Consider the following 23603-nt stretch of genomic DNA (forward strand, 5'->3'; position numbering starts at 1 on the left):
CAGCTTCAAGACACACAGCTTAGGTATTATTCGAAAGAGCCAAGTTGTGTCTTTCAAATGCAAGGGTGGGCAGTAGAGGAGCCACACTGCACACTGTTCATTATCTCTGAACACACTTAGGTTCATTTGGGATATTTTAAGACCAGTGGGGTGAGGATATTTTTATATGTCTGCAGACACTGAAAAACACAGGAAGTCAGGCAGTGAGATTTGGAATGGGTATCTTTCCCCCCCCCTAAAGGATATTAAAGAAGACGTCTGTAAAAAAAAAAAAAAAAAAAAGATTCATGTACATACCATGGTAAGAAAAAAGTATAAAGGATCTAAAATAGAGTTGGTTGAGAAATCATAAATAAATAGGAGTTGGGTTTGAAGGGTAAGTGGAGGAAATATGTGAACGAGAATGCAGGATGTCTTACTCATGAACTCAAAGCTTCATAAATTAGAAGTGGATTTGTAAAACGTTGAAGACAAAGGGCTCTGTTAAAAGGCACAGTGCAAATGCTGGATTCCCAAAGGGCACAGATCAGCAGGTCCCAAAGGACCTGCTCTCTTGAACACAGATCAATTGTCATGCCTTTCTTTACCTTCTCTCATGAAATGCTTACAATGTGTCACAAAGCTCTCAAACACTGCCTTTAAAATAAGATTTACACTTGCTTAATAAGAGCTTTGGCTAAATTATAAGTTTACTCTGAATACTTTGCATAGCAGAGTATATTGAAAAGGTGCAAAATAATCTCATCATTCATTATTTTGGAAAAGGTTTTTAAATCATATTTGCCTTCCTCCTGGTGAACACAGGGGGGAGCTCTTCTCTAGATGAAGTAAAAGCCTCCTCTAAGCTGAAGAAAAGAAAGCTGCTTTATATAGTTTGTATTTATGGAATTTTTAACTTTTTAGTCTCTCTGGCACAAAAGTCTTCCAACTTTTCACTAAAAAAAAAGAGAGAAAGAAAAAAGAACTACAGGAACCATAAATCAGTAATAAAGAAAGATGTGCGAAACGGGGTACAAAGAGAAAGCGAGGATTTGGGAATGGAAAGCTGTCTTGTTAACAAATTCAGCTGAGAGTGAATTTAAGCATAGGTGGGTTCTAAAGACTTCTTCATAGTCTAAAAATCTTCTTTATAAGCAAGATAAATGTCTCCTTGGTCCTCAGGTGGTTCAGCTAGCCTAATCAACAAACAGTCCAAATTGGAAAGGGCTATGACTCCCAGGTCGCAGGGTCTCTGTGATTACCTGCAGGGGCTGTCTGCCCAGGCGTCCTGCTCTTTTCCTGCTGTGCCTGACTCTGCCACCAGGGCAGGCGTGTCCCTGGGAAGGGCACCTGCAATCTGATAGCTGCTCTGCCTGTGGGGTGGGGTCTGGGAATCTGCATTTTAACAAGTGTCCCAAGTGATTCTGATGCAGGTTGATCCTTAACTCACTATTGATACTCTGAAAAAAACACTGATTTATAAGGTCTAAATGCTCAATAATAACCAAGGAACATTTATATTATACATACTTATTACACAGCATTTACTTCGTGCTTGGTACTATTGTAAGAGAATTAAAAATAATAGCTCATTTAATCCACATCAAGCCTTATGAGATGAAGAGTATTGTCACCCCAATTTTTACAAATCAGGAAACTGAGGCACAGAAATGCTAAGTAACATGCTCCATCATCCGTAGCTATTAGGTGGATTTGGACCCAGGCATTCTGGCTCCAGAGGCTGTGCCCTTAACTGCTACCCCCGACCACCCTTTCCACTCATACGTGTAAGAAAGCCCTCATTCGTCCCACCTTCATTTTTGCTGAGCCCTTCCGAGGAGCCTGAAAGGAAAACAGGACTACATGACTGCATGAAACACACAGGAAATATTTTGTTAGCTTCCAGATGGAGAAAAGTGTCCAGTAAAAATATTTCAGTAGAAATCCATGGCTCTCCTCAAAGAGCCCACTCTGGCACTCGTGGCCCCCAGTCATGGTAGCGCCTGTAGTCCGCTGGCCTCAGCAGGTACTGCCGCCCCCGGTAGTTGAGCGTCTCGTAGAGGACCCAGTAGCCCTCCAGCACGTTGAAGGAGTGGATCTCATTGAAGTGGAAGCCGTCATGAAGCGAGGAGCAGTCCTCAGTGAACTCCACCATCTGGCCTCTGCAATCTTCCTGCTGGTAGAGTCTGATCCTGAGGGAGCTGCTCTGTGGATTCGGCAATCAGCAAAGGAGGAAAAGTCAGAAAACCTAGCCTTTAGCAACCAATCACACACAGACCTGGGGGGATGGCCATGTCTTTATCTTTTCTATTTCAAAGGTGACAAATGAAAATAACAGCCAACACCAGGGCCACTGTGTACATTTGGGTAGGTTGTACAACGCAAAACTGAAGGGGGCACCATTCACATAGATCAAGATATAAATGGTGCTCCCTAGAGTTTTCTAGGGCCAAAAGCTACACGAACTATGCACGGGCTCTATTTAGTACCATTTTTAAGTAACAATTTTTATACGTTTTTTTTTGCTCTCTCCTTCATACACTTATGGTAGTCTAGGGCTCTCCTTGAATGATTAAAAAAAAATAGATATTAAAATAAAAAGACAAATATATCATTGTCAAAAGGCATTATTTTGAATCTCTACAGCATTGGAAGAGCCTAGGGAGGAAGTCAAATTGCTTTCCCACGGGGAGGCAGACTGGTGGCAATTAAGCACAGGCAATTCTTTAATATCTTCCTTTCTGCTTTACATGCTGCTACTTTCATATTTTGAAAACAAGAGCCATCATAAAGGTTAGGTTTTAGTTCTCAGCTCTAATATAAGCTCCAGCAAAATCGTTTTAGGTAATGAATAAAAATGGAAGCTCAAGATCACGAAAGAATCCTTTACAGATCAATAGATTATAAAACCTTTGGAAAAATGGAAACAGCCCAGGCTGTTAGTCCTGGGAAAATCCTGTCTGTCTTTCCTTGAGTGCTTGTTCTTTTATCTTCCTTCCCAGCAGGTACCCATTCCATGTCTTTCTTCTTCCACCATTAAATCCTCTTTAGGAAAGGCTCTCCTAAGCAATTCATCTTGCGGTATAAAAGACTGCTGATAATGTGTCATCCATGGTTTGTAAAGGACTCACGTGTACGTTTTCTGGCTTGATCTTCAGGACGGCCTGACACCTGTGGAGCACCATTATAAGCCCTTTCTTCTTTTATGAGAAACTAACGACAGGGCTTGCGGTCAGTAATTAGAAGAGTCAGGGCTGGAGAGGGGAAAGCCCAGATTTTCAGGCTCCTAATGCCAGTCTGGGCCCTATCCAGGCATTAACCCTCCGAGGGGGTTTCAACCTTCATGAAAGTGGTATAGTTTCCCTAGGACTCTGTCACAGTCAAGTTACAGAATCACTAACTGGAATTCCGGGCTGCTGGGCGTTAGTTGGGTAAGAGTGGGCTCTGCAGGAGCTGTTGGTGCCACGTTGTTGGTTACTTGTTTTGCCTAATCCAAAGGCAGGACTTGAGAGACCTTGATGTTAATAATCATAGTTTATGTTTTGGGGAGGGGGTGGCTTGACATGTGCCAGGTACCGTCCTTTCATCATCATCACAATTCTATGAATTAGCTACTCTTATTGGACCCATTTTACAGATGAGGAAAGAGAAATAGTCTAAGTTACTAGCTTAAGGCCATCTGACAATAAGTTGATTTGTTACTTATTCATCACCTGTTGCACAGACGCTCTGAACTAACACCCTGTACTAACTACCTGTTCCCTGTAGAGGTGAGTTTAATTTTAACACAGTAAAATAAACTTTCCAGTTAGAAGCATTGCATTACTAAAGGAAAAGAGAATATAGTTAGAACCAGAACAAGAAGACCACCATTGCTTAGTATGAATACTGCATCTGGATCTCTGGTGTGGGTGTGACCGGAGGGCACAGAAGGACGCAAGGAACTGGACTCACACGGGGATGAGGCGGCAGGAGCAGACCGAGTCGCTGTGGCCCATCCTCTGCTGGCAGTCGGGGTAGTCGCCGCGCCGCAGGAAGCACTGGTGGCCCTGGTAGTCGGGGCGCTCATACAGCATCCAGCAGCCGCTGTCCACGCGCACCAAGTTGCAGTGGCTGAAGTAGGGCTGCAGGTTGGAGTGGTCACTGCTGCACTCGTAGCGGAGGCCCTGGAAGCCCCGGTCCTCGTAGAAGGTGATCTGCAAAGGAAGAATAATTCCCAATTAAATCATTTGCCCCCAATAGATCTTCCATAGAGGCATTTTGTTTTCTTTTCTTTTTATTTAACTTGTGTTCCGCTCACCTTCCCCACAACTGACTGGTGGACACGGATGAAGTGAGTTCAGTAGACGAAGCCGGCAGCGAAGAGGGCCTACATAGCAGGATGGCTGCTGCGTTGGCAGGAACAACACAAAAGGGGCCCCAAGGGTGAGTAAGGGGATTTCATGGGTTCCTTTTACATGCTGCATTCAGTGGAAATGCCTGTAGTTTTCCCTCATTCTCTGGTATATTCTAATGCTGTCCTCTACGAATCCTAGATGAGTCCCTACGGTTGCTTTTATTTGGGTTGTTAGTGTTTTCTAAATGTATCAGCACATCAGCCTGAACTTTTGACCTGAAAAGCATTTCTCTACACATATGATTCCGTTATGCCCCATGTATTTTCTGGGGGGGGGAAAAATCTATGCCTTTATAGAAGTGCCTCAAAATTCCAGAGAGGCTGTCAGAAAGTAGAATGCCACAGCACTGACTAGCTTCCCTTGGTGACTGAGACCACTCTAACTTAAGATTTCTTTCTTTACACGATTTTCCAGTCCAATGATGGATACAAATTTGGATTCTGCTCTTTGCTAGTTTTGACTGTGTTAATCAGATGCTTTACTTCCCCTTCTGCGGCTGTACTTTATGTAACCAGAGGTCAGCCACTGGTAATCAGCTTGAGGTCAGACCAAGGGAGTGGTTTCTACCGTCACTGTGTCCAAGACTGGGAATTTTATTGTGTTATAGATTGCTCCCCCTTTTCCAGGGCTGGGGGAGGCAGCAAAGCTTCGTGGATTAAGAATGTCCACTTCGTAGCTGCATGCACTTGGCAAGCCACATAACCTCGCAGAGCATGACTTATTTCATAATACTCATCTTATGCGATATAGTATGTTGAATGATAAAGCAAAAAAGAAAAACCTGATCTTTGGAAGCTGGCCAGGCACTCAGAGCTCAGCCGTGTTATTCCCGTACTAGACATAAACAAACTCACAGAATACCAACTGCAGGCAAGGTGACTCTGAGATCATCATGAAATGAGACAAAATAAGGTCACTTCACAATTCTGTCTAAGTGCAGGCAAAAACAAAGTCAGTGTGCCACCCGCAAAATACGAAACATCCCCTCTCGCAGCTAAAATGATTAACTGTTACTTTTTTAAAAAATCAATTGAAACTTTATTCTTGTTCCAGACCCCCTCTGCATGAGTGGATTTACTGAGATATCCAATCATAAAATTACCCCTGCTTTCTGACAACATCCAATCTGGAGTGAACCCCTGCTTTTCTAGACCCTTTACCAACTCTCCCAAGCAAAGGAGAAATTCTATAATAGGTTATTTCTAACAGTCTCGTACTGAGACAGCTCATGCTTCCCCATGGTGTGTGTCTTCCCTTGATCTGACAAGTAATAAACTCAATTTGTTTCATGACAGAGGTTCCTGGCGGTCTTTGGCAAAAGGACATTGACATAAATAAATGGGACTATGTGTATAATGTGTTTGGCATTTACTTGGCAAAAATGAGTACTGAATAAATGTTTTACACTGGTAATACTGTGACATTATTATGAATGACATCAGTCTATTTATGTATCTCAAAGATATTTAATCCTCTCAAAGATGTCTGAAAAGTTTCTCCGCTACAAAATCATTTTGTGGTAAAATTTTTACAAAAGATAGTGGTTACCAGAGGGTAAGGAGAGTGGGGGGTGGGAGATGAGGGTAAGGGAGATCAAATATATGGTGATGGAAGGAGAATTGACTCTGGGTGGTGAACAACACACAATGGGATTTATAGATGATGTAATACAGAATTGTACACCTGAAATCTATGTAATTTTACTAACAATTGTCACCCCAATAAATAAATAAAAAATTTTTACAAAAGAAATGTGTAGGATGACACAAACATTTGATCTATTAATGGGCCTTTATAACAGGGGAGATGAGTAAGCAAAAGAGTGAAAATGGGAATGTTGTGTTGTCCCCAAGACCCTTTGCTCCTTGGTAATTCTAATTTTTATATTTTCTGAGATGTCAAATTAATGTTACAACAGCAGCGAATTCCAGAGTTTTGCTAGTGTCTGAGGTCCAGCCAGCAGTTGACCTTACCATCCACCTTTCTGCTTCCTAGTAATTAATGTAGCATTTATATCCTATATGTGATTGATTAAATGAGGAGAGGTCATTTGAGCCGTGGCCGTATAGACCAAACTAGCCCTAACAAAGAGACTGGGTAAAGGACCAAAGATCACCATCATAGCACCAGCCTCTGGTTCTCTTTCTCAGCTTGTCTTTGATGACCATTCAATAAATGACAAGAAGACAGAGAGCAATCATTGAGCCACCTCTGCTTAACTCCTATGACATTCCTCTTGGAACAAATTGACTTTTGTGTTGAAAACAATATATTACTTCTGGTTTAAGCAACAGGTAGTTCTCACTTTTGCTTTAACAAATCAAAAAAAAAAAAGTTGTACTTCTAAAGTCTGGAGGGGAGGGAATAAGACACATAATAATATTAGGACCTAACCCTGTGGCAGCAGAGCTGGCAGTAGGAGAGGGAACCCTAGGGAGGAGAACCCTTTGAGAGTATAACTCAATACAGCAGTTCTTGGCACTCCTTTATAGAATAGCTGCAACTTCAGGTTCTTTGCTTGGTAGGCCTTTTGTAAGGTTAAATAGGCCAGAAGGCATTATAGATTCAGAGGAAGAAAAGAGTGGAAAAAAGGAAGAATAAAATTTAAAATCTGGACTTAGTATTATAAACTAGGATTTGCAGGAAACACTGGTATGTGTAGAATATATAGACTGACACTGGCGTTATCTCAAATTGTTGGTTCATCTTAATGGGGAAAAGGTGAGAAGGATCCTATAGGGTATCCCTTCTCCCATTCCACTCTGGGAGGCTGCTTTCAGCTCAGACCCTTTCTCCTCTGTGAGGTCCCAGGGTTTACTTTAGAGAGTGAAAGGAGAGAAGGAGGAAGGATAGAACTAGGAGTTAGTTGGGGCATAAGCCCCTCCAGCACCCCCATCACTCATCATGATGAATTTTTCTTTATTTGGGATTAAAGAGAGGATATCATTTTCTCTGCCTGTGTCCCAGAAACGGAAGCACCTGATTTTCAAGAAGAAAAACTTATCAATGAGTTCTAGGGACTCTAACTTGATGAACTTCCAATTCAGGTGTCTCAGGATATCTTCCATGTCTGAAGTCTGTGATACTATGTCTATCAGACAAATAGTGTAAAATTTAGCACTCCAAGGAACTTGTGGCTTTCTAATTCATGTTTGATATATTATTATTTGCAAAGAGAGGTCTCTGGTGAATGTCTCCAGGAAGCCAGCCCTGGTGTTGAGAGTTTAAAGGTTAAAGAACTAGAATTTAGGAACAAGCAATACCAAATAATTCAAGAACCTATTTTCCGGGGAAGAAATCTTTATAAATAGCTGAACCATGCGCTCCAGTTTACCTGGAACAGTCCTGATTCATGCTTCTTGCCCCAGTGTAATCCTTAATCCCTTTCACTCTCAAAAATGGCTCAGTTTAAGAAACAAATTATACACTTGCTCTATTTATTAGCCACTTGGGTAGTAGATTTGGACAACTTGAGGGCACAGGACGGACAGAGTCTCTATCAAAACTGAACAACCATGTGGTTACAGCTAAAAACAGAGAAGAGAGGAGCAAGGAAGGGAAAGAAGACCAGGCCACCCAGCAGCAGGTTGGAGCTTGCAGACAACTGTCAAGACCTGGGCCATCGACTATTAAATCTGATATCGTTGTACTATGATATAAATGTGCCTCTCTCCCCTAAAACCTCTATAATTCAGCTGTCTGCACACATTAATGCTGCATGTGGGAAATGGTTCAGGAGTTAAAGGAAAAGGAACTATGTCTCTCACCTGGGTCAGTATGATGCATGGGAGGGATGGGGAGGCACATATGGAAAGGCAAGATGACCCACCCAACGCCCAGTGATCAGAGTGGATGGTGACTGGGAAAAGCATAAACCATCCATTCTCCCATTCTCGCTCTAGAATTATGAGACATTGGAATATATGAAACATACATATATATATATATGAATCGGAGTCATTTCAAAGGATGGGTTACTTCAGATGAATTTTGAACTGAAGCCGTCAGCTTCGTTGAGGAACTTTATAAGAAGCAGTCCTAAGAACTATATATATATTTAATTACTGCAGGATGTTATTGAGCATGATGTTTACTCAGTACCCTCTTCACCAGGACCCACAAGAAAATTTTCTTTTAGGTTTTACTACTGGGAATGCTTAGGGCTTGTCTTGAATAATTCTATCATTTGTTATAGCCTATGAGTTGTGGAACTGATCTGGTTTCCCTCTGCCTTGGCTGCTGGATCCAAATCTGATTCCATCTACAGACAAAAAAACACCTATAGAATAGAGTGAAAGCTGGCTTCTACTTCACCTCTGGCTCTATTTTTCTCTCCTACTTTTGTTTATCCTCTGACCCAATTTCCTCAGTCATCAATTTTTAATTTCTTTCATTTATTATATTGTGTATTTTTTTCAGTGACTTTAATCCATTCTTTAAAAATAAAGGAAACAAACATACAATCAAACTTCTCCAGAAAATTTCAATTCCTTATTTTCCATTTAGTATCATTTTCTGTGTATAGTCATCATGTCACTCAATTTCCTATTAAAATGATGAGGCTGAGTTTCCCTGTGTTCATGTGGTTTTGGTGAAAATCCTGAAATTCTTCTACAAAGCACAATTCTTCTATAAGCCGACGGTGAATTATATTTGGACTGGAAATCTCATGGAGGAATGGGGTATCGAAATGGAATTAGGAGAAAAGGGACACTGGCTGTTAGGATAGGAGTGCAATAGGTGAGCGGGACCAGTTTGTTTATAGAGCTAATAAAGGAAGAGTCTAGATGCTGAAAACGAATTTCCTCATCAGCTAAGACTTGGACTTTATAAGGACGATGGCGGGGATAACCTGGAAGGAGAACTTGAGATGTCTCTAAGAACTAATTCATCATTGTAGCTGCAAAAATATGCTTATAAGACCAACCACAAACGGCTTCAGCCCAACTGAATTGAACATTTCTTTGCGCGTCCATGATTTAGTCTTTAAAGGATGCTGGCACTAATAGCCTCTACTTTATCTCCCTTATGCAGCGTTGTTTCCCCATCTTAAAAACATGTGTCATTATTTGGCCAAGTGCCATTATTGCATACGAATGCTTAGTGGATTGAAAGAAAAGCAGGACTCTATTATTGCCAGAAACAGAAGCTACAATATTTTATTAGGTTCTAAAGGAGACACGTAGAGAATGTGACTACTTCAGTAACAATCCATGACACGTCTAAGAGAACCAACTTTGGCATTCGTAGCGCCCCAGTCAAGATATCGTCTGTACTCCCCTGGCCTCAGAAGGTACTGCCTTCCCTTATAGCTGGGCATCTCATAAAGAACCCAACAGCCCTCCAGCACATTGAGGGAGTGGATTTCATTGAGGTGGAAGCGATCCTGAAGAGAGAGACAATCATCTGTGATCTCTGACATTTGTCCTCTGAAGTCATCTCTTTCATAGATCCTCATTCTGTAGGTGCCAGAGTGCTGAGGTGGCAGACAGAAAAACAAAAGTACATGAACACAAATAGAGAGAAATTAAAGTTCTACTCCTGCACCTCCCTGGCCACACCTGCCCAGAAGTTCTCAGAGTTCAAGTTTGCTTCCAGAACAGCCATGCTGCAGAGTTTAAAAGCTTTCTGTGGCCCTGATCACCCACTGTAGTGAATCTAATGATTTATGGGTAAAGCAAGAACAGAACTCAGCACCCCTTCAACTGCTACCCACCAGTGTCTGTCTTTGGGAATTAAGATTTGCCTAAAATAAAATGGATTACTTTAGTGCTTGTTATTAGAGAAAGTCCTTTTCAAAGGTAAAAAATGAGAGTCATTGGAAAGCCCAGTCTCATTTTGTATACCAGGGGTGCCAAAATAAAATGTATACAAGTGGACACTTTGGTCAACGTTGCTCAAGCAGTAGTTTGCTGTAATCAGAAGTGTCTGGACACTGATGGTAACCACTTTGAGCACCTCTTTTAATTACTGAAGTCAAAGATGACTTGTGTTCATGTTTTGTTATCAGTATATATTGAGTATCACAATTTTAATAGTTTTCCTTTCTTAAAATGTATAACTTTTTTTGGCACCCTCTGTATTACTCTTGTTAAAAAGGAATCAATTTTTAGCTACTTTCCGTAAAACCAATGTTTTAGTATTCACGTACACTATGGAACAGGATTACGAAGCTCTTGTAAAAAATTAAGATGCCACATTTTCCTTATCTTTGTTTTCATAACTTCAGTTACAGTTCAGGTTTCAACCTATTTGACTCGTCAGCTTCCTTTCTGGCCTCCTACCCTCAACTTACCCATTTCCTTCAGCTGCAAGAATCATTTTCATTAAACTCCGTTTGGATGACACCATATGCCCTGCCTCCTACACTTACTTCATTCTTCTAAGAACTCTACAATCACTCTCTAGAAAATACTGAATCTCAGACTAAAGTTTTGGATTTGGCCTTTCCATGAATTTATACCTCTAAGTGAGCTGATAGGTACTGATCATGGAATTAGAATAGAAACCAGAAGACAGGGTCCTATCTTCTCCAGGAAAATAAATAGAAAAATGAGCCAAAGCAAGCAAACGTATTTTTGTCAATTAAACCGACCCAGGTTGTATTTCTAAATTTTGTTATATTGAATTTCTGAGTTGATACGGCTTGGAATCACCACTTTAAGAAATTCTATCTTGAACAGATGGTAATTTCAGTCTCTATGTTCTGCTTTTCCTTAGTATATGGTCTTATAATTTTGATTACATTTAAAATATCAAATCTACAAACTTATAATTCAAAAAAAGAAACATTTCATGAAGAACAGGTTTCCATCTGAGACACTCGTCTAAAATGGACTGCACGCACTAGTCTCACTTGCGCTTTCTGCTCCCTAATTGGAACAATTTGGTTGACGAATGATAGTTTTTAATGGCTTTCATTTCCAAAGAGACTGAAGACAAAGACAGAGCCACACTTACTTGAGGAATAAGGCGGCAGGAGCGGATGGAGTCACTGAAGCCCATCCACTGCTGGTAGTCGGGGTAGTCGCCGCGCCGCAGGAAGTACTGGTGGCCCTGGTAGTTGGGGCGCTCATACAGCACCCAGCAGCCGCTGTCCACCCGGATGGAGTTGCAGCGGCTGAAGTAGGGCTGCAGGTTGGAGTGGTCGCTGCTGCACTCGTAGCAGCGGCCCTGGAAGCCGCGGTCCTCGTAGAAGGTGATCTGCAAATGGACGATGTGGGAGCATGAAACTATTTGCTTCAAGTGAAGATGCTGTGAGAGGGGGAAGGTGGAGCCTCAGGTACCCAGTACCTACTTACCTTTCCCATTTTGGATAGGGTGAGCAGGAGGTTTCGCTCGGTGCTTTGTGGGACTAGGGGGACGGCCGCTGTGTATATAGCTGCCCTGACTGCTGCCTCTGCAGGAAATCACACAAAAGGGGTTCATTTCGGTGAGTAGGGGATTTGCAAACTCTGGCTCTCTCTCCCCCCTGGTCATTGGGGTTAGCTGAATGGTTTACTCTCATTCTTTCTGGTAGGTTCGGGTTTTCTAATTCACTAAAGCTGTTGTTGCCACCAAAATGAAAAGAGTCTTTTTCAGTTGAGCAAAAGGATGAGCGAAATTCTATCCTCGTGCTTTTCTTTTATAGCCTACTTTGCTTAATTGACTCCTCAAAGGTAATTAAACTGAGCCTTGTATTCTGCTCAGGGACTGGTGTTTTTGTTTTTAGAAAAAAAAATTCTTAAAAACCAGAATTTAAACAATAAGGAATCTTAAGGAAGAGGGAATCAAGTGAGGTAATCTGTGAAAGTGCTTTGAAGAGCGTAAAGCTTAGTTCAAATTCTAGATTCTGTGATTATCATTGCTTTTTGGGGGGCTCATCTTGAGTAAAACTGATACTTGACTGGATATTCATAGGCTCCTGAAGGCTGCAAATTCTTCCTTGTTCCTTTCTGTCCCTTGGAGCAAAGCATTGGCACATAGTAGGCCCTCAATACTTGGCTTTGACCTTACAGAAAGCAGATAGTTGTGGCCTTCCTCCCTTTCTCACGTGATCTTGGGAGCCTAAATTCTTCCTTCTGCTGGTGGCTGCCCAGAGTCCTGCCTGTTTGGTGTCTCTGTTCTCCTTCAAATGTTCTAAGATCTTTCTTTCCTCGTCACCATTTCAAACTCTTGCTCCCTTGATAAAGGTGATTTGAGTTAGTGTAAGGTGTAATGTATAAACCCTCAAAATACAGCACCTGCTTGTTTCCTCAGACATGTGGGATGCTCGCCAGCCAACAGTGCCTGTTGATAGTATGGCTTTCACCACTGAGGTCCCTTAGACATTTTCAAGGGGCTCATAAGGTCAAAAAAGTTTTCAAAACAATACTAAGATGTTATTTGTCTTTTTCACTCTTATTCTTTTACAAGTGTAGAGTGGAGTATTTTCCAGAGGCTATTGACATTAAAGAAATTTGTAAACATGTAAAACAATAAAAGTTGTCTTTTCATTAACTGTTTTTGTTTTAGAAAATATGGTTATTATTCATAAACATATGTTATGTATGTGAACATGTAATAGGTTTACTGTCTAAGGCTCTTCCTACCAAAGGGAAACCTACAGTGAGTAGAAGGTCTCTCTATTGGAATAGAACCGACACAGTATCCAGAAGATACCCAGGCCTTGGCATGACTCTCTGTGGGATGATAAAGAGTATGGGCTGGTTATAGGCTGGCTCCGGTCTACTTCTCAGCCAATGCCATGTGACATTGTACAATTCATCCCAGCCTCTTGCAAAAGTAGTGGCAGCACTAAAGGAGTCCTAAGGCAAACAATTATATTAAGACATATTCAGGATTCAAGTACAATACCTAGAAATAAAATACTGGGTCAAGAGGTTGCTGAGAGAGTTAGCCTTGTGTATGGATTCCAAAGTCATGGGAAAGTCTGGGCCTTGAGTTCGAGGCCTATACTCAAGTCCTCTCTGTTGTTTTGTTAGCTTCTGTTAGAGCATCAGGGATGTGGGCTAGGTCGGATAGTGGGGTGGCTGGTGTTTCCAGGGCCTGCACCATTGCTTGGTGGAGGAATAAGTATTGCAAACTCCCTGTGACCGTCGGTCTTACCTGTCCCAAGTCCTTCCTTTCACACTGCTTCCCCTAAAATTATTTGTCTTCACAGTATTAACAAATACCATGAAATTGTTAATAGGCGCTATCTGTGAAGAACACATTCAGGGAGCGATGGCTACATACATCCACACACACTTCTGCAGTTTTTGTTACTGCTTGTGTAATTTTTGGAAAGTCTCTTAACTGCCTCAAGCCTCAGTTTTCCCATTTATAAAATAGGAATGACAATGAAAATCAAATGAGATAATAAACTCGAAAGCACATGGTAAATTGTAAAGTAATAGTGGTGGTAAAATATATGATATTATTCATATTTTAATAATGCTGGAGATGATAATATTAACAGAATTCCTTGGCACATCAATAAAAAATAAACATATTTGTGTTTGTGGGTTTCAATGTCATAGTGTCCACACTTTTGCTTATGGTAAGGAGACTAAATATGATCGGTGGATAATTTCATGTGTTGGAACCCTTTGGCCTAATTTAGCAAAGATCTTCCGTTTGGTAATTTTGATATCACAATCAAATGATGACTACTGTTTGTGTGTGACCTTGAGCAAGATGCCAAGAGGAGGAATAATATAATGCGAGGACTGTGCAGTCAGAGAAGATAGTCACTGAAGTCTGCCCACTGCTGGTAGAGAATATACCTGCCCCAGCCCAGAGCATCCAGCTCTTCTGTCCACCTGCATTCACCAAACTGCCCTGGCTGAAGCAGGACTACAGGTTGAAGTGGTCACTGCTGTACCATAGGCGTTTATCTGCAATGGAACATGTCAACAGTAAGGGAAATCCTCCCAAGAACGTTACCATGAGTTCATTGACTAGCATCTGTTCTAAACCCACCTCACTGTGGCTGGTGGACGGTGGATGCAAAACCCAGGGGCATCACCAGCCATAACAGAGGCTCAGGGATGTGAGTGGTTGTGTGTGAGTATGTGTGCACATAGCAGATCTATTAGCTGATTTAGGACTGATTTGGCTAGCAGCAGAATTTCACCTTTTTTCTCATTTCCGTATCACTTTGATTCTTCATTACATTATAGCTACTCATGTATTCTTTCTATTAAAGTACTTTGGAGGTCTTCGAAGCAGTATGGAAAAGGAAAGTTGATATATAAAGAACAAGTCAGAAGAAACGTCCTCTCTCTCATTATTTTATTGAATCTTTTATGGTTACGTAGAGAAATAGTAAGAGTAGATACAATTCACCCTGAAAACAATGGGTGCATTTGTTCTCAATCTTAGCAGCCCAGAAGGGTTAACTAGGGAGAATTTTTTCCCTTTTTGTCTTCTAAATTCAAGATGTCTATGATGATCTGGACCAATGGAAGGAAGCTGTTCCCTTTCTGGAAGCTTATCAAATCCCACCCAATGTTCAAGGCTAGTCCCTTTTCCTAGGACGTGTCTTCTCAGAACCAGCTTTTACTTGTCTCTCCCTTCTCTGAATGTCTACATCCACTTCATTACCACCCAGCTTAGCACTTAAGCATTGCCTTGCTCATACATTTCTTCTTTTTCTGGTCTAATGTCTTCTACAAGGTTATAAGCTCAAGGGTAAGGACCAGGTCACACTTCTCTGTCCTCATAGTTACTTGTCAATTATTTAGCTGGATAAATAGAGCCCTGGAAACATGAAGAACGGTTAAACCAATAATGATTCCAATCCTATTTTGGGAAAACAATAACTCTCTCACATGAGGTCACCCATTCAGAGACAGAGAAGCCACTTTCTCCCACTCACTCCTCTACCACATTCCCTGGTTCTGATACTCTCCAGTTTTGTCCTGCCCTGGTGGCCAGAGAAGACTTGAAGGGAGGTAAAAATGGCTCAAAAACCTGCATGCTGGCGTAGGCGGACAGGAGGGAGGCCTTCCTGAGGGGGGCGCTAGAGCACTAACATAGCTATCCTGTTAAGGTCTCAGAACTTAGTTCTTACAGCTAAAGAGGGAGGCAGGAGAGGTGGCCTGAGAAAGAGAATGAAAATGAAAGAAAATGTGATAAACAACTTTTTTGTGAAGGAAATTAATGAAAGAGGTTCCTAGCCACTTCCTTGAATTTTAGAAGATATGTGGGTTAATGGAATGAGACATTTGGTCTCGGAGGCTCCAAGACATGCTTTGTTATATCTCTTTGTATTAGTATCACTGTCGTGCGGGGCCGGCCTGTGGGGTCTCTGCTCCCGCTCCCCACATAAGAACGCAGGATGTGGCTAGGCCAAAAAGGAACACCCACAGAGCCATAGATAGGGGAGTCATACTACTATAGTCTCACTGGAGGCTGGATTCACACAACGTGCGACCTGCTGTCCGCTTTTCTGCCAACCGACTGACAACTATCCTTGCTAATTGCAATCCACGCTCAGCCGCTTGCTAGCTCAGCCACCATCCTCTTGCTAGCCCCCATTTTCTGCTACCGTAGCCACAGCAGTTATATTAGTGGCCAATGGCTCACTGGTTACAGCTGATGGCCATCCGATCACAGTTGATGGCCATTTACTACCTGAGCCAGCACCTTTCCACGTGAGGTCGAGAGCCTGGAAAGTGCACTCCTGGCTCTGTCCCCACAATCAGCCAACAGCTCAGTCTAGAATAGAAGGAAGATTAAGGTTCTGAAATAAATGAGACTTTTGTCGCAAATATTTGAATACTGAGTTGAACTCTAAAGTTATATACAACCTTTTTTTTTTTTTGTCTTTAAAATAACTGCAAAACTCTTTCTTAAAAAGACAGGTCTTATTTAAATCAGTAAAAAAATTATAAAGCTTGGTAACTCATGGTTAAATAAGCTTGTATAATTAGATATATAAGCTTACATATCAAAATACGTGAATGGATCTAATATAAACCTGGCTTCTTCACAAAACAAAACCATTCATTTAGGAGCCATTGAAGTTACCTGAGGCCTGTTAGAAGCTTCAGTAGAGATAGTTCATCACCCTCCTTCCTCTCCTTTCTCCACAAATGTTTTAGTTTATAATCTGGGTTTTCTGAAGCATTTGCAGGCTTCTTTTCCTGGCTCTCTGGTAACCACCTACATGTCTCCCAACTGAAATCTTTTGAGTTCATCAGCACATCATTGACATGACCCTGTTGAAGGAAGCCATGTTTACTCCCATTTTTGTGGGTGGGATTGAACCTGCAGTGAACTTTACAGCACTCATGGGACTCACAGTGATGAAAATAATAATAGTTAATAATCATAGCCTACTGTATAAACAGTGTCTACTATGTTCCAGACATTATGCTGGGAATCTTATACAAAGTATGTCAAGTAGCCAACACAGCACAATTATTACCAGGACTGCCCCAAATATTTGAGAGACCTGGGGCAAGAGCATAAATAGAGCCCCCTTCCACCACTCCATGGACTATGCTCCTCTGTCCTCACTCCCTCACATGTCCAAGCTCCACCCATATGTTCCTCTCGCCTTTACTTCTCACAAACAGCTGCCCTTTGACTACCAGTATCCTCAGGTGGATAGGCCAGGTAAAGACTCTCTCTTAGGTCTTGGAATCAAGGATCTAAATGGAGAGAATTCTGAGCTCCAAGTATAAGAAGTGTGGTGTAGGAGAATTGTGGGCATGTACCCATTTCCCCACAGATTATTGTCCTGTGGGGAATATTGCAGCTAGAAAAGGCTAAATGGAGTTCTCTGAAGCACCCAGTTCAGGCCAAGAACCCTGACTGACGAAGTCTAATCACAGAACTCATCACTATGAAGAAACAAATTCTAAAAGGTCCGAATAGCTAGTAAGTGGAGAAACTGGGACTGAAACTCAGTTGTCTCAGCTGCCAATGACTAATTGCCTCTACATATACCAATGGCTTGTTTTAGATATCATTCTAGATGAGCACGTCTTATATCGCCCCTAAATTGTATACTTCTTATAGTAGGTTCAATGCCATACTTTTTTTTTTTTAATTTGAGTGTCAGAAGGCCTGACACCCAAGTAGCCTGCTGTGTCCCTACCGACCCTGAGAATCTTGGCCCTAACATGAGTTCCTGTAAATTCTAGTGGATTGCTCAGTTGTCTGCTGCCAGGCTGACCTCTTCAGCCTATCTCTAAGACCTCAGCATTAACTGGCTATAAAGGGCTCTGTAATTCTTGATTCATTTATTTATGTGTAAACTTCTAAGACAGCAGTAATGGGTGACTGTCAAAAGGACACTGAGGATGTTCACTCTTCCTTGAGTTAAGGGAATTTTCTAGAAAATACCAAATTTATTCTGGCCCCTTTTCCTTATAAAATCCATATATATATATATATATATATATATATATATATATATATATATATATCATAACTAAATAAAAGTAATGGAGCGATGACTGCTACTTACTGAGCCTTTGCTATATGCTAACTCCTTTATAGGAGGTATCTCATTTATTTCCCATGAGAACTTGCAGTGGAAAAACTGAGGCTTGGGGAGGATAAGTAACTGGCTCAAGATCACACAGCCATTAGGTGATCAAGCCAGAAACCAAGTCCATGGACCTCCAAGCCTATGTTGGTAACCACTGAGATACACCACCTCAAAACCTAATATCGTCTTACAGTGAAGGAATCACGGACCTCATCTTGTCCGCATCCCTCAGTTTAAAGAGAAGGAAACTTGTGGCATGCTGAGCTTTGTCAGATAAAATGCTGTTTTCTAAACCTTTCAGTTCACCAGATTAAAACAAAGCAAAACTTCAAGTTAATAACAAATAATAACAAAATTATCTTCAGTGAGACACCGGTCTTTCCTTTTAAAAAAGAGCTCATATTTTATTAGTCATCCAGCTAGAGGACAATGCACTATGATTTAGATAACCAGCAGTGAAACCCCAAATCCTCTGCATATTTGATATTGGTAAGAGTCACAGTATTATGATAATACAGTAGCTCCAATCCCCCAAAGGATGCCTGAAACCTTAGATAGTACCAAACCCTACATATACTATGTTTTTTCCTACACTTACATATCTATGATAAAGTTTAATTTATAATTAGGCACAGGAAGTTTAATAAGAATAACTAATAATAAAATAGAATAATTATAACAATATACTGTAATAAAGGTTATGTGAATGTGGTCCCTCTCTCGCTCTCTGATAACTAATAGCCTACACGGCGACTAAGTGACTAACGGGCAGGTAGTGTATGAAGCATGGATATGGGGTGATTCATGCCCTGGGCTGGACAAAGCAAGACAGTGTGAGAGTTCATCATGCTTCTCAGAATGGCACGCAATTTAAAACTTATGAATTGTTTATGTCTGGAATTTTCCATTTACTATTTTTTGACCACTGTTGACCACCGGGAACTAAAATCTTGAAAAGTAAAACCATGCATAAGAGGGGGACTATTATCTGTGTATCTTCATATTTATAGTTTATCCCATATGTTCCTTCAACAAGAAGGAATCTTAATTTAAAGAATCTTCATTATTTAAGGTTCTGTGCAGGGCATTATTTTTTTTAACAAGTTTATTGAGCTACTTCATGTACCATACAGTTCATTCATTTTAAGTGTACAATTCACAGACGTGCAACCATCACCACAGTCAATTTTAGAGTGTGTTTATCACCACAATGCGAAACCCTGTACCCGTTAGCTATCATCCCTTATCCACCCATCCCTCCAACACCAGACAACCACTAATTTACTTACTGTCTCTATAGATTTGCCTATTCTGCGTATTTCATATAAATGGAATCATATAATATAAGGTCTTATGTGACTGTCTTCTTTCAGGCAGCATAGTGTTTTTAAGGTTCATCTATGTTGTAGCACTTCATTCCTTTTTGTGGTCAAATAATATTTCCTTGTATGGACATTTCACATTTCATTTATCTAATCATCTATCGATGGGCATTGGGTTGTTTTCAACTTTTAACTATTGTTAATAGTGCTGCTATAAATACTCATCCGTAAGTTTTTGTTTGAACACTCTTTTTCAGTTCTTTTCAGTATATATTTAGCAGTAGAATTGCTAAATCATATGATAACTCTATGTTTAACTATTTGAGGAACTACCACATTGTTTTCCACTGTGGATGCATCATTTTACATTCTCACCAGCAATTGGTGAGAGTTGCAGTTACTTCCCATCTTTACCAATACTTGTAATTTTCTGTTTTTCCCCTCCTAGAATTATTGTAAGCATCCTCATGAGAATTAAGTGGTATTCTATTGTGGTTTTGATTTGAATTTCCCAAAGGATTAATGATGTTGAACATCTTTTCATTTGTTTGTTGGCCAATTGCATATGTTCTTTGCAAAGTTGTATATTCAAGTCCTTTGGCCATTTTTTAATTGCATTGTTTGTACTGTTAATTTGTAATAGTTCTTTATGTATTCTGGACACTAGACCCTTATAAGAAATATGTTTTGTAAGCATTTTCTCTCATTCTGTGTGCTGTCTTTTCACTTTATTGGTAATGTGCTTTGATGCATAAAAGGTTTTAATTTTAATGAAATCCAATTTTTTTTGGTTGTTTGTGTTTTGGTGTCACATTTAAGAAATATTGCCTAATAAAAGGTCACAAAGATGTATGCTTAGATTTTCTTTTGTGACTTTTATGGTTTGAGTTCTTACATTTAGGTGTGTGATGTAGTTTGAGTTAGTTTTTATATATGCATGAGATAGGGGTCCAATTTCTTTATTTTGCATGTAGAGATCCAGTTGTCCCAGCACCATTGTTGAAAAGCCATTCTTTCTCCCACTGAATAGTTTTAATACCCTTGTTAAAAATCAGTTGAATGTAGATACATGGGTTTATTTCTGGACTTTCAAGTCTATTACATTTATCTTTCTGTCTACCCTATGCCAATACCTCACTGTCTTGATTACTGTTGCTTTGTGGTAAGTTTTAAAATTGAGAAGTATGAGTACTCCTACTTTGTTCTTCTTTCTCAAGATTGTTTTGGCTATTCTGGGTCCCTTGCAATTCCAGAAATTTTGAAATAAGCTTATCAATTTCTACAAAGAAGTTAATTGGAACAGAGCACAATTTTTGCTTATGTAAATTTGGAAAGATCGTAGAGATATGCAGGATAGCAAATATTAATACTTCACTCTGCATAAAGTTTTTGATAATTGAGTCTTGATAAAAATTCATATTGGAGTCCAAAATAAAGTTGATCACTGTTGATTTGAGGGGACATTGAAGATACATTAATTTCTTACATGTACATTTGTATAATAATTTAAAGATAACAAAGTGTGTTTACAATCTTTCTTCATCTTTTCATTATAATTATCCTGGGATTTAGTGAGGCAGGAATTTATTATCACCTGTAGTTTTCAATACAGGGATTTAGGCACAGAGAGGATAAGAAGTGATAAGCTAGTAAGTAGGGTAACCACGCATCCCGGTTTACCTGAGATTGAGGGGATTTCCAGGATGTAAGGACTTTCAGTGCTAAAACTGGGAGAGTCCCTGGAAAACTAGTCTGAGCAGGTCACTCTCCTAGTAAGTTGCAAAGGCAGGATAACAATTCAGGCCCTTTAACTCTTAATTTAACCCTTTTTTTTAACCAGATGACCTCATCAAATGATTTGACCTTCTCTGCTTTGAGAATTCTGCTTAAAACCCGTCTCTTTATTCAGCTTCTCTTGACTAATATCTGAGACTTCAGCTGCATTAGCTTCTCCAGCAATCCCTTGTCTTTGGTGTCCCAGCCACAACTGGTTCTATGTTTTCTCCTTTATATGGGTTCCAGTCATTTTTCATTATGTTTGTTTTTCCTCTCTCCCTCAGATTTTGAGTCAAAGAGGCAGAAACAGTGCTTGTCTCTCTTTCCCATGACATGAGTGGGTGGGGACACCATAAATACTGTTGCCTAACCAACAGGAGGTAAGTAGACATTCAAAATACCTGAACTTTAAGGACAGGTAAGTGCCTGGGAGTTACCATTTATTAGAATTGAGTTCTTATTTAAAGATAAGCAAGAGTCACATAGTGTCAGGAACACAACTGGTCTATTTATTGCATTTCTCTATGGATCATAACAAGGAAAATACAGCCTAGTACAAATCGATGACCCGTCTCAAAGAGCCCACTCTGGCATCCGTGGCCCCCCAGTCGTGGTAGTGCCTGTAGTCCCCCGGCCTCAGCAGGTACTGCCGCCCCCGGTAGTTGGGCATCTCGTAGAGGACCCAGTAGCCCTGCAGCACGTGGAGAGAGTGCAGCTCATTGAGCCGGAAGCGATTGTGGATGCAGGAGCAGTCCTCAGTGAGCTCAGACACAAGGCCTCCGTAGTCATCTCTCTCGTACAGTCTTATCCTGTGAGAGCTGGTCTGTTGTGACAATAAACCAAAGAAGAAATAAATAAATTGTGTGCATCCTTGATGTCCATAAAAGTGACTCAGTTAGCCTGCATCTTCATGAAGCATGGTTTTCAAACCATCCCGACATATGTTTCCTCCCTACCCCCTCTCTTTACATTGTTGGTCTAACACGTTAGAAAGAGTCTTAAAATAAAACTCACCTGACCAGTGGACTATCTAGTGGAAGAAACACACATTGAAACAAACAGAATGAAAGGGGTTCCTCTGTAAGAAACCATCTATCACGATAGTATTTGGTGTTGTGATCTGCAGAGAGGATTTTAACTCCCTTCTCTGTTAAGACTGCCTTCAAGTGAATCCTATCAAGCTTGTTTTTAAGCCCCTTTGCACTCATATTGTGCAACAATTCGTATTTACTCTGAATCCACATTGTGCCAAGTCACTCGTACCATTTGAGTTTCTTGCCTCCAAGAAATTCCTATTTTATGTGTATCTCTTTTTGCATCTACAAATTTTGGTCTCAATTCTTATATCTGCTTGCCACATCACATGATTTGGTGTCACTGGAAAGCAGAAACAGAAACTCCACATGATGAAAATACACTAAGCAACACTGGTGAGGACCATGTCTTATGAAATCCTAATTAATGAGTTGTCTCTGACCCTTGTATGAAACTAGTTGATGATGACTCCTGGAAAATAAGAAGCCACTGGCAAGCTGAAACAAATTGTTAGTTTCTAGATCAGTATGATGATATACTAATGAACAATGCAGATAACGTATTGAAAACAATCACCAATGCAATTAGAATACATTATGCTTGTATTGTTCTCCCATAATCTTTTAGTGTTTTTACTACTAAAACAGAGTGAACTCAATAGATTTTTTTTATTTGCTGAAGAAGGTGGTTCTTATTTAAAAATTAGGGATCAGCCAGATGCTACCAAATTTAATTTTAGAGGCTATGTTGTGATTTCTTGCGCCCTAAAAATAATTTGTTGTCCTTGCGTAAGAAAAAAATAGAGGTTACAGTTTTTCATGATCCTGCTCACATTTTTTTAAAAATGCTTGAAAGTCAGGCATTGTTATCCTCACTGTGAACACTAGTCCTGAGTCGGAACAAACTGATTTTTATAAACAGGAAGTTATGGCCACGGATCAATGATGCTTTCTCATCAGTTGGTTGAAGCAAGACTCACACAAGGAATTGCGCGGCAGGAGCGGACCGAGTCGCTGAGGCCCATCCACTGCTGGTAGTCGGGGTAGTCACCACGCCCCAGGAAGTACTGGTGGCCCTGGTAGTTGGGGCGCTCATACAGCATCCAGCAGCCGCTGTCCACACGGATGGAGTTGCAGCGGCTGAAGTGGGGCTGCAGGTTGGGGCAGTCGCTGCTGCATTCGTAGTGGCGGCCCTGGAAGCCCCGATCCTCGTAGAAGGTGATCTGTAGTAGAAAACAAGGTGACAGCAGGCAGTCAACTGCGAGGTACATCCCCAGACACAGGAGACACTCAATAGACATGGTATGGCACCTGGGTTGACTCACCTTTCCCATGGTTGTTGATCGCAGATGATCAGCGTCCAGTGTGATGGGGACAAGAGTGGCAGCTGGTATATATAGCAGGACAGCTGCTGTGTTGGCAAGAACAACACAAAAGGGACCGGGGGGGGGGGGGGTACTGCGTGAGGGGATTTCTATGTTCTCTCTTTTTTTCATTTGGGATCATGGGCCAGGGGGCTCTCATTCTCTCTGGCATTTTCGACTTGCCCTCACTAGCTCCAGTGAAAGGAACTGAAGTCAGCAGAGCCATTATGACCTTGGAGACAAAGGGCGCACTTCTCATCCTATGC

General features: G+C 40.9%; 2 protein-coding genes and 1 pseudogene across 3 annotated transcripts; all 3 read right to left on the bottom strand.

Annotated features, from left to right (window-relative positions):
* Positions 1 to 1758: 1758 nt before the first annotated feature.
* Positions 1759 to 5616, bottom strand: LOC109445040 (gamma-crystallin F-like; annotated as a pseudogene).
* A 3920-nt stretch (positions 5617 to 9536) lies between these two features.
* LOC109445038 (gamma-crystallin B) lies at positions 9537 to 11821 on the bottom strand. Its single transcript, XM_019726937.3, has 3 exons — positions 11678 to 11821; positions 11337 to 11579; positions 9537 to 9852 (listed from the first exon to the last, which is right to left on the bottom strand). Exons 1-3 carry the CDS (start codon positions 11684 to 11686, stop codon positions 9577 to 9579), a joined length of 528 nt encoding a protein of 175 aa, XP_019582496.3. The 5' UTR covers positions 11687 to 11821; the 3' UTR covers positions 9537 to 9576.
* A 9606-nt stretch (positions 11822 to 21427) lies between these two features.
* Positions 21428 to 23381, bottom strand: LOC148754900 (gamma-crystallin A). 2 transcript variants are annotated; one of them, XM_088793748.1, is made up of 3 exons: positions 23299 to 23381; positions 22954 to 23196; positions 21428 to 21762 (listed from the first exon to the last, which is right to left on the bottom strand). In XM_088793748.1, exons 1-3 carry the CDS (start codon positions 23305 to 23307, stop codon positions 21490 to 21492), a joined length of 525 nt encoding a protein of 174 aa, XP_088649874.1. In that variant the 5' UTR covers positions 23308 to 23381; the 3' UTR covers positions 21428 to 21489. The 2 variants fall into 2 exon arrangements, with proteins under 2 accessions (XP_088649874.1, XP_088649873.1); XM_088793747.1 differs by lacking the exon at positions 23299 to 23381 and having other exon boundaries at positions 22954 to 23259.
* Between the last annotated feature and the right edge of the window lie 222 nt (positions 23382 to 23603).

The sequence above is a fragment of the Rhinolophus sinicus genome, chromosome 17 (assembly GCF_057876585.1).
Source record: "Rhinolophus sinicus isolate RSI-liver-muscle chromosome 17, RSI-T2T, whole genome shotgun sequence".
Lineage (NCBI taxonomy): Eukaryota > Metazoa > Chordata > Mammalia > Chiroptera > Rhinolophidae > Rhinolophus > Rhinolophus sinicus.

Excerpts from the sequence above, each read along its gene's own strand:
- LOC109445038 (XM_019726937.3), bottom strand. Across the intron at positions 9,853-11,336 it reads CCTGCCGCCTTATTCCTCAA|CACTCTGGCACCTACAGAAT; the intron begins GTAAGTGTGGCT and ends CTGCCACCTCAG.
- LOC148754900 (XM_088793747.1), bottom strand. The coding sequence starts at position 23,244 with ATGTACCTCGCAGTTGACTGCCTGCTGTCACCTTGTTTTCTACTACAG. Across the intron at positions 21,763-22,953 it reads CCTGCCGCGCAATTCCTTGT|ACCAGCTCTCACAGGATAAG; the intron begins GTGAGTCTTGCT and ends TTGTCACAACAG.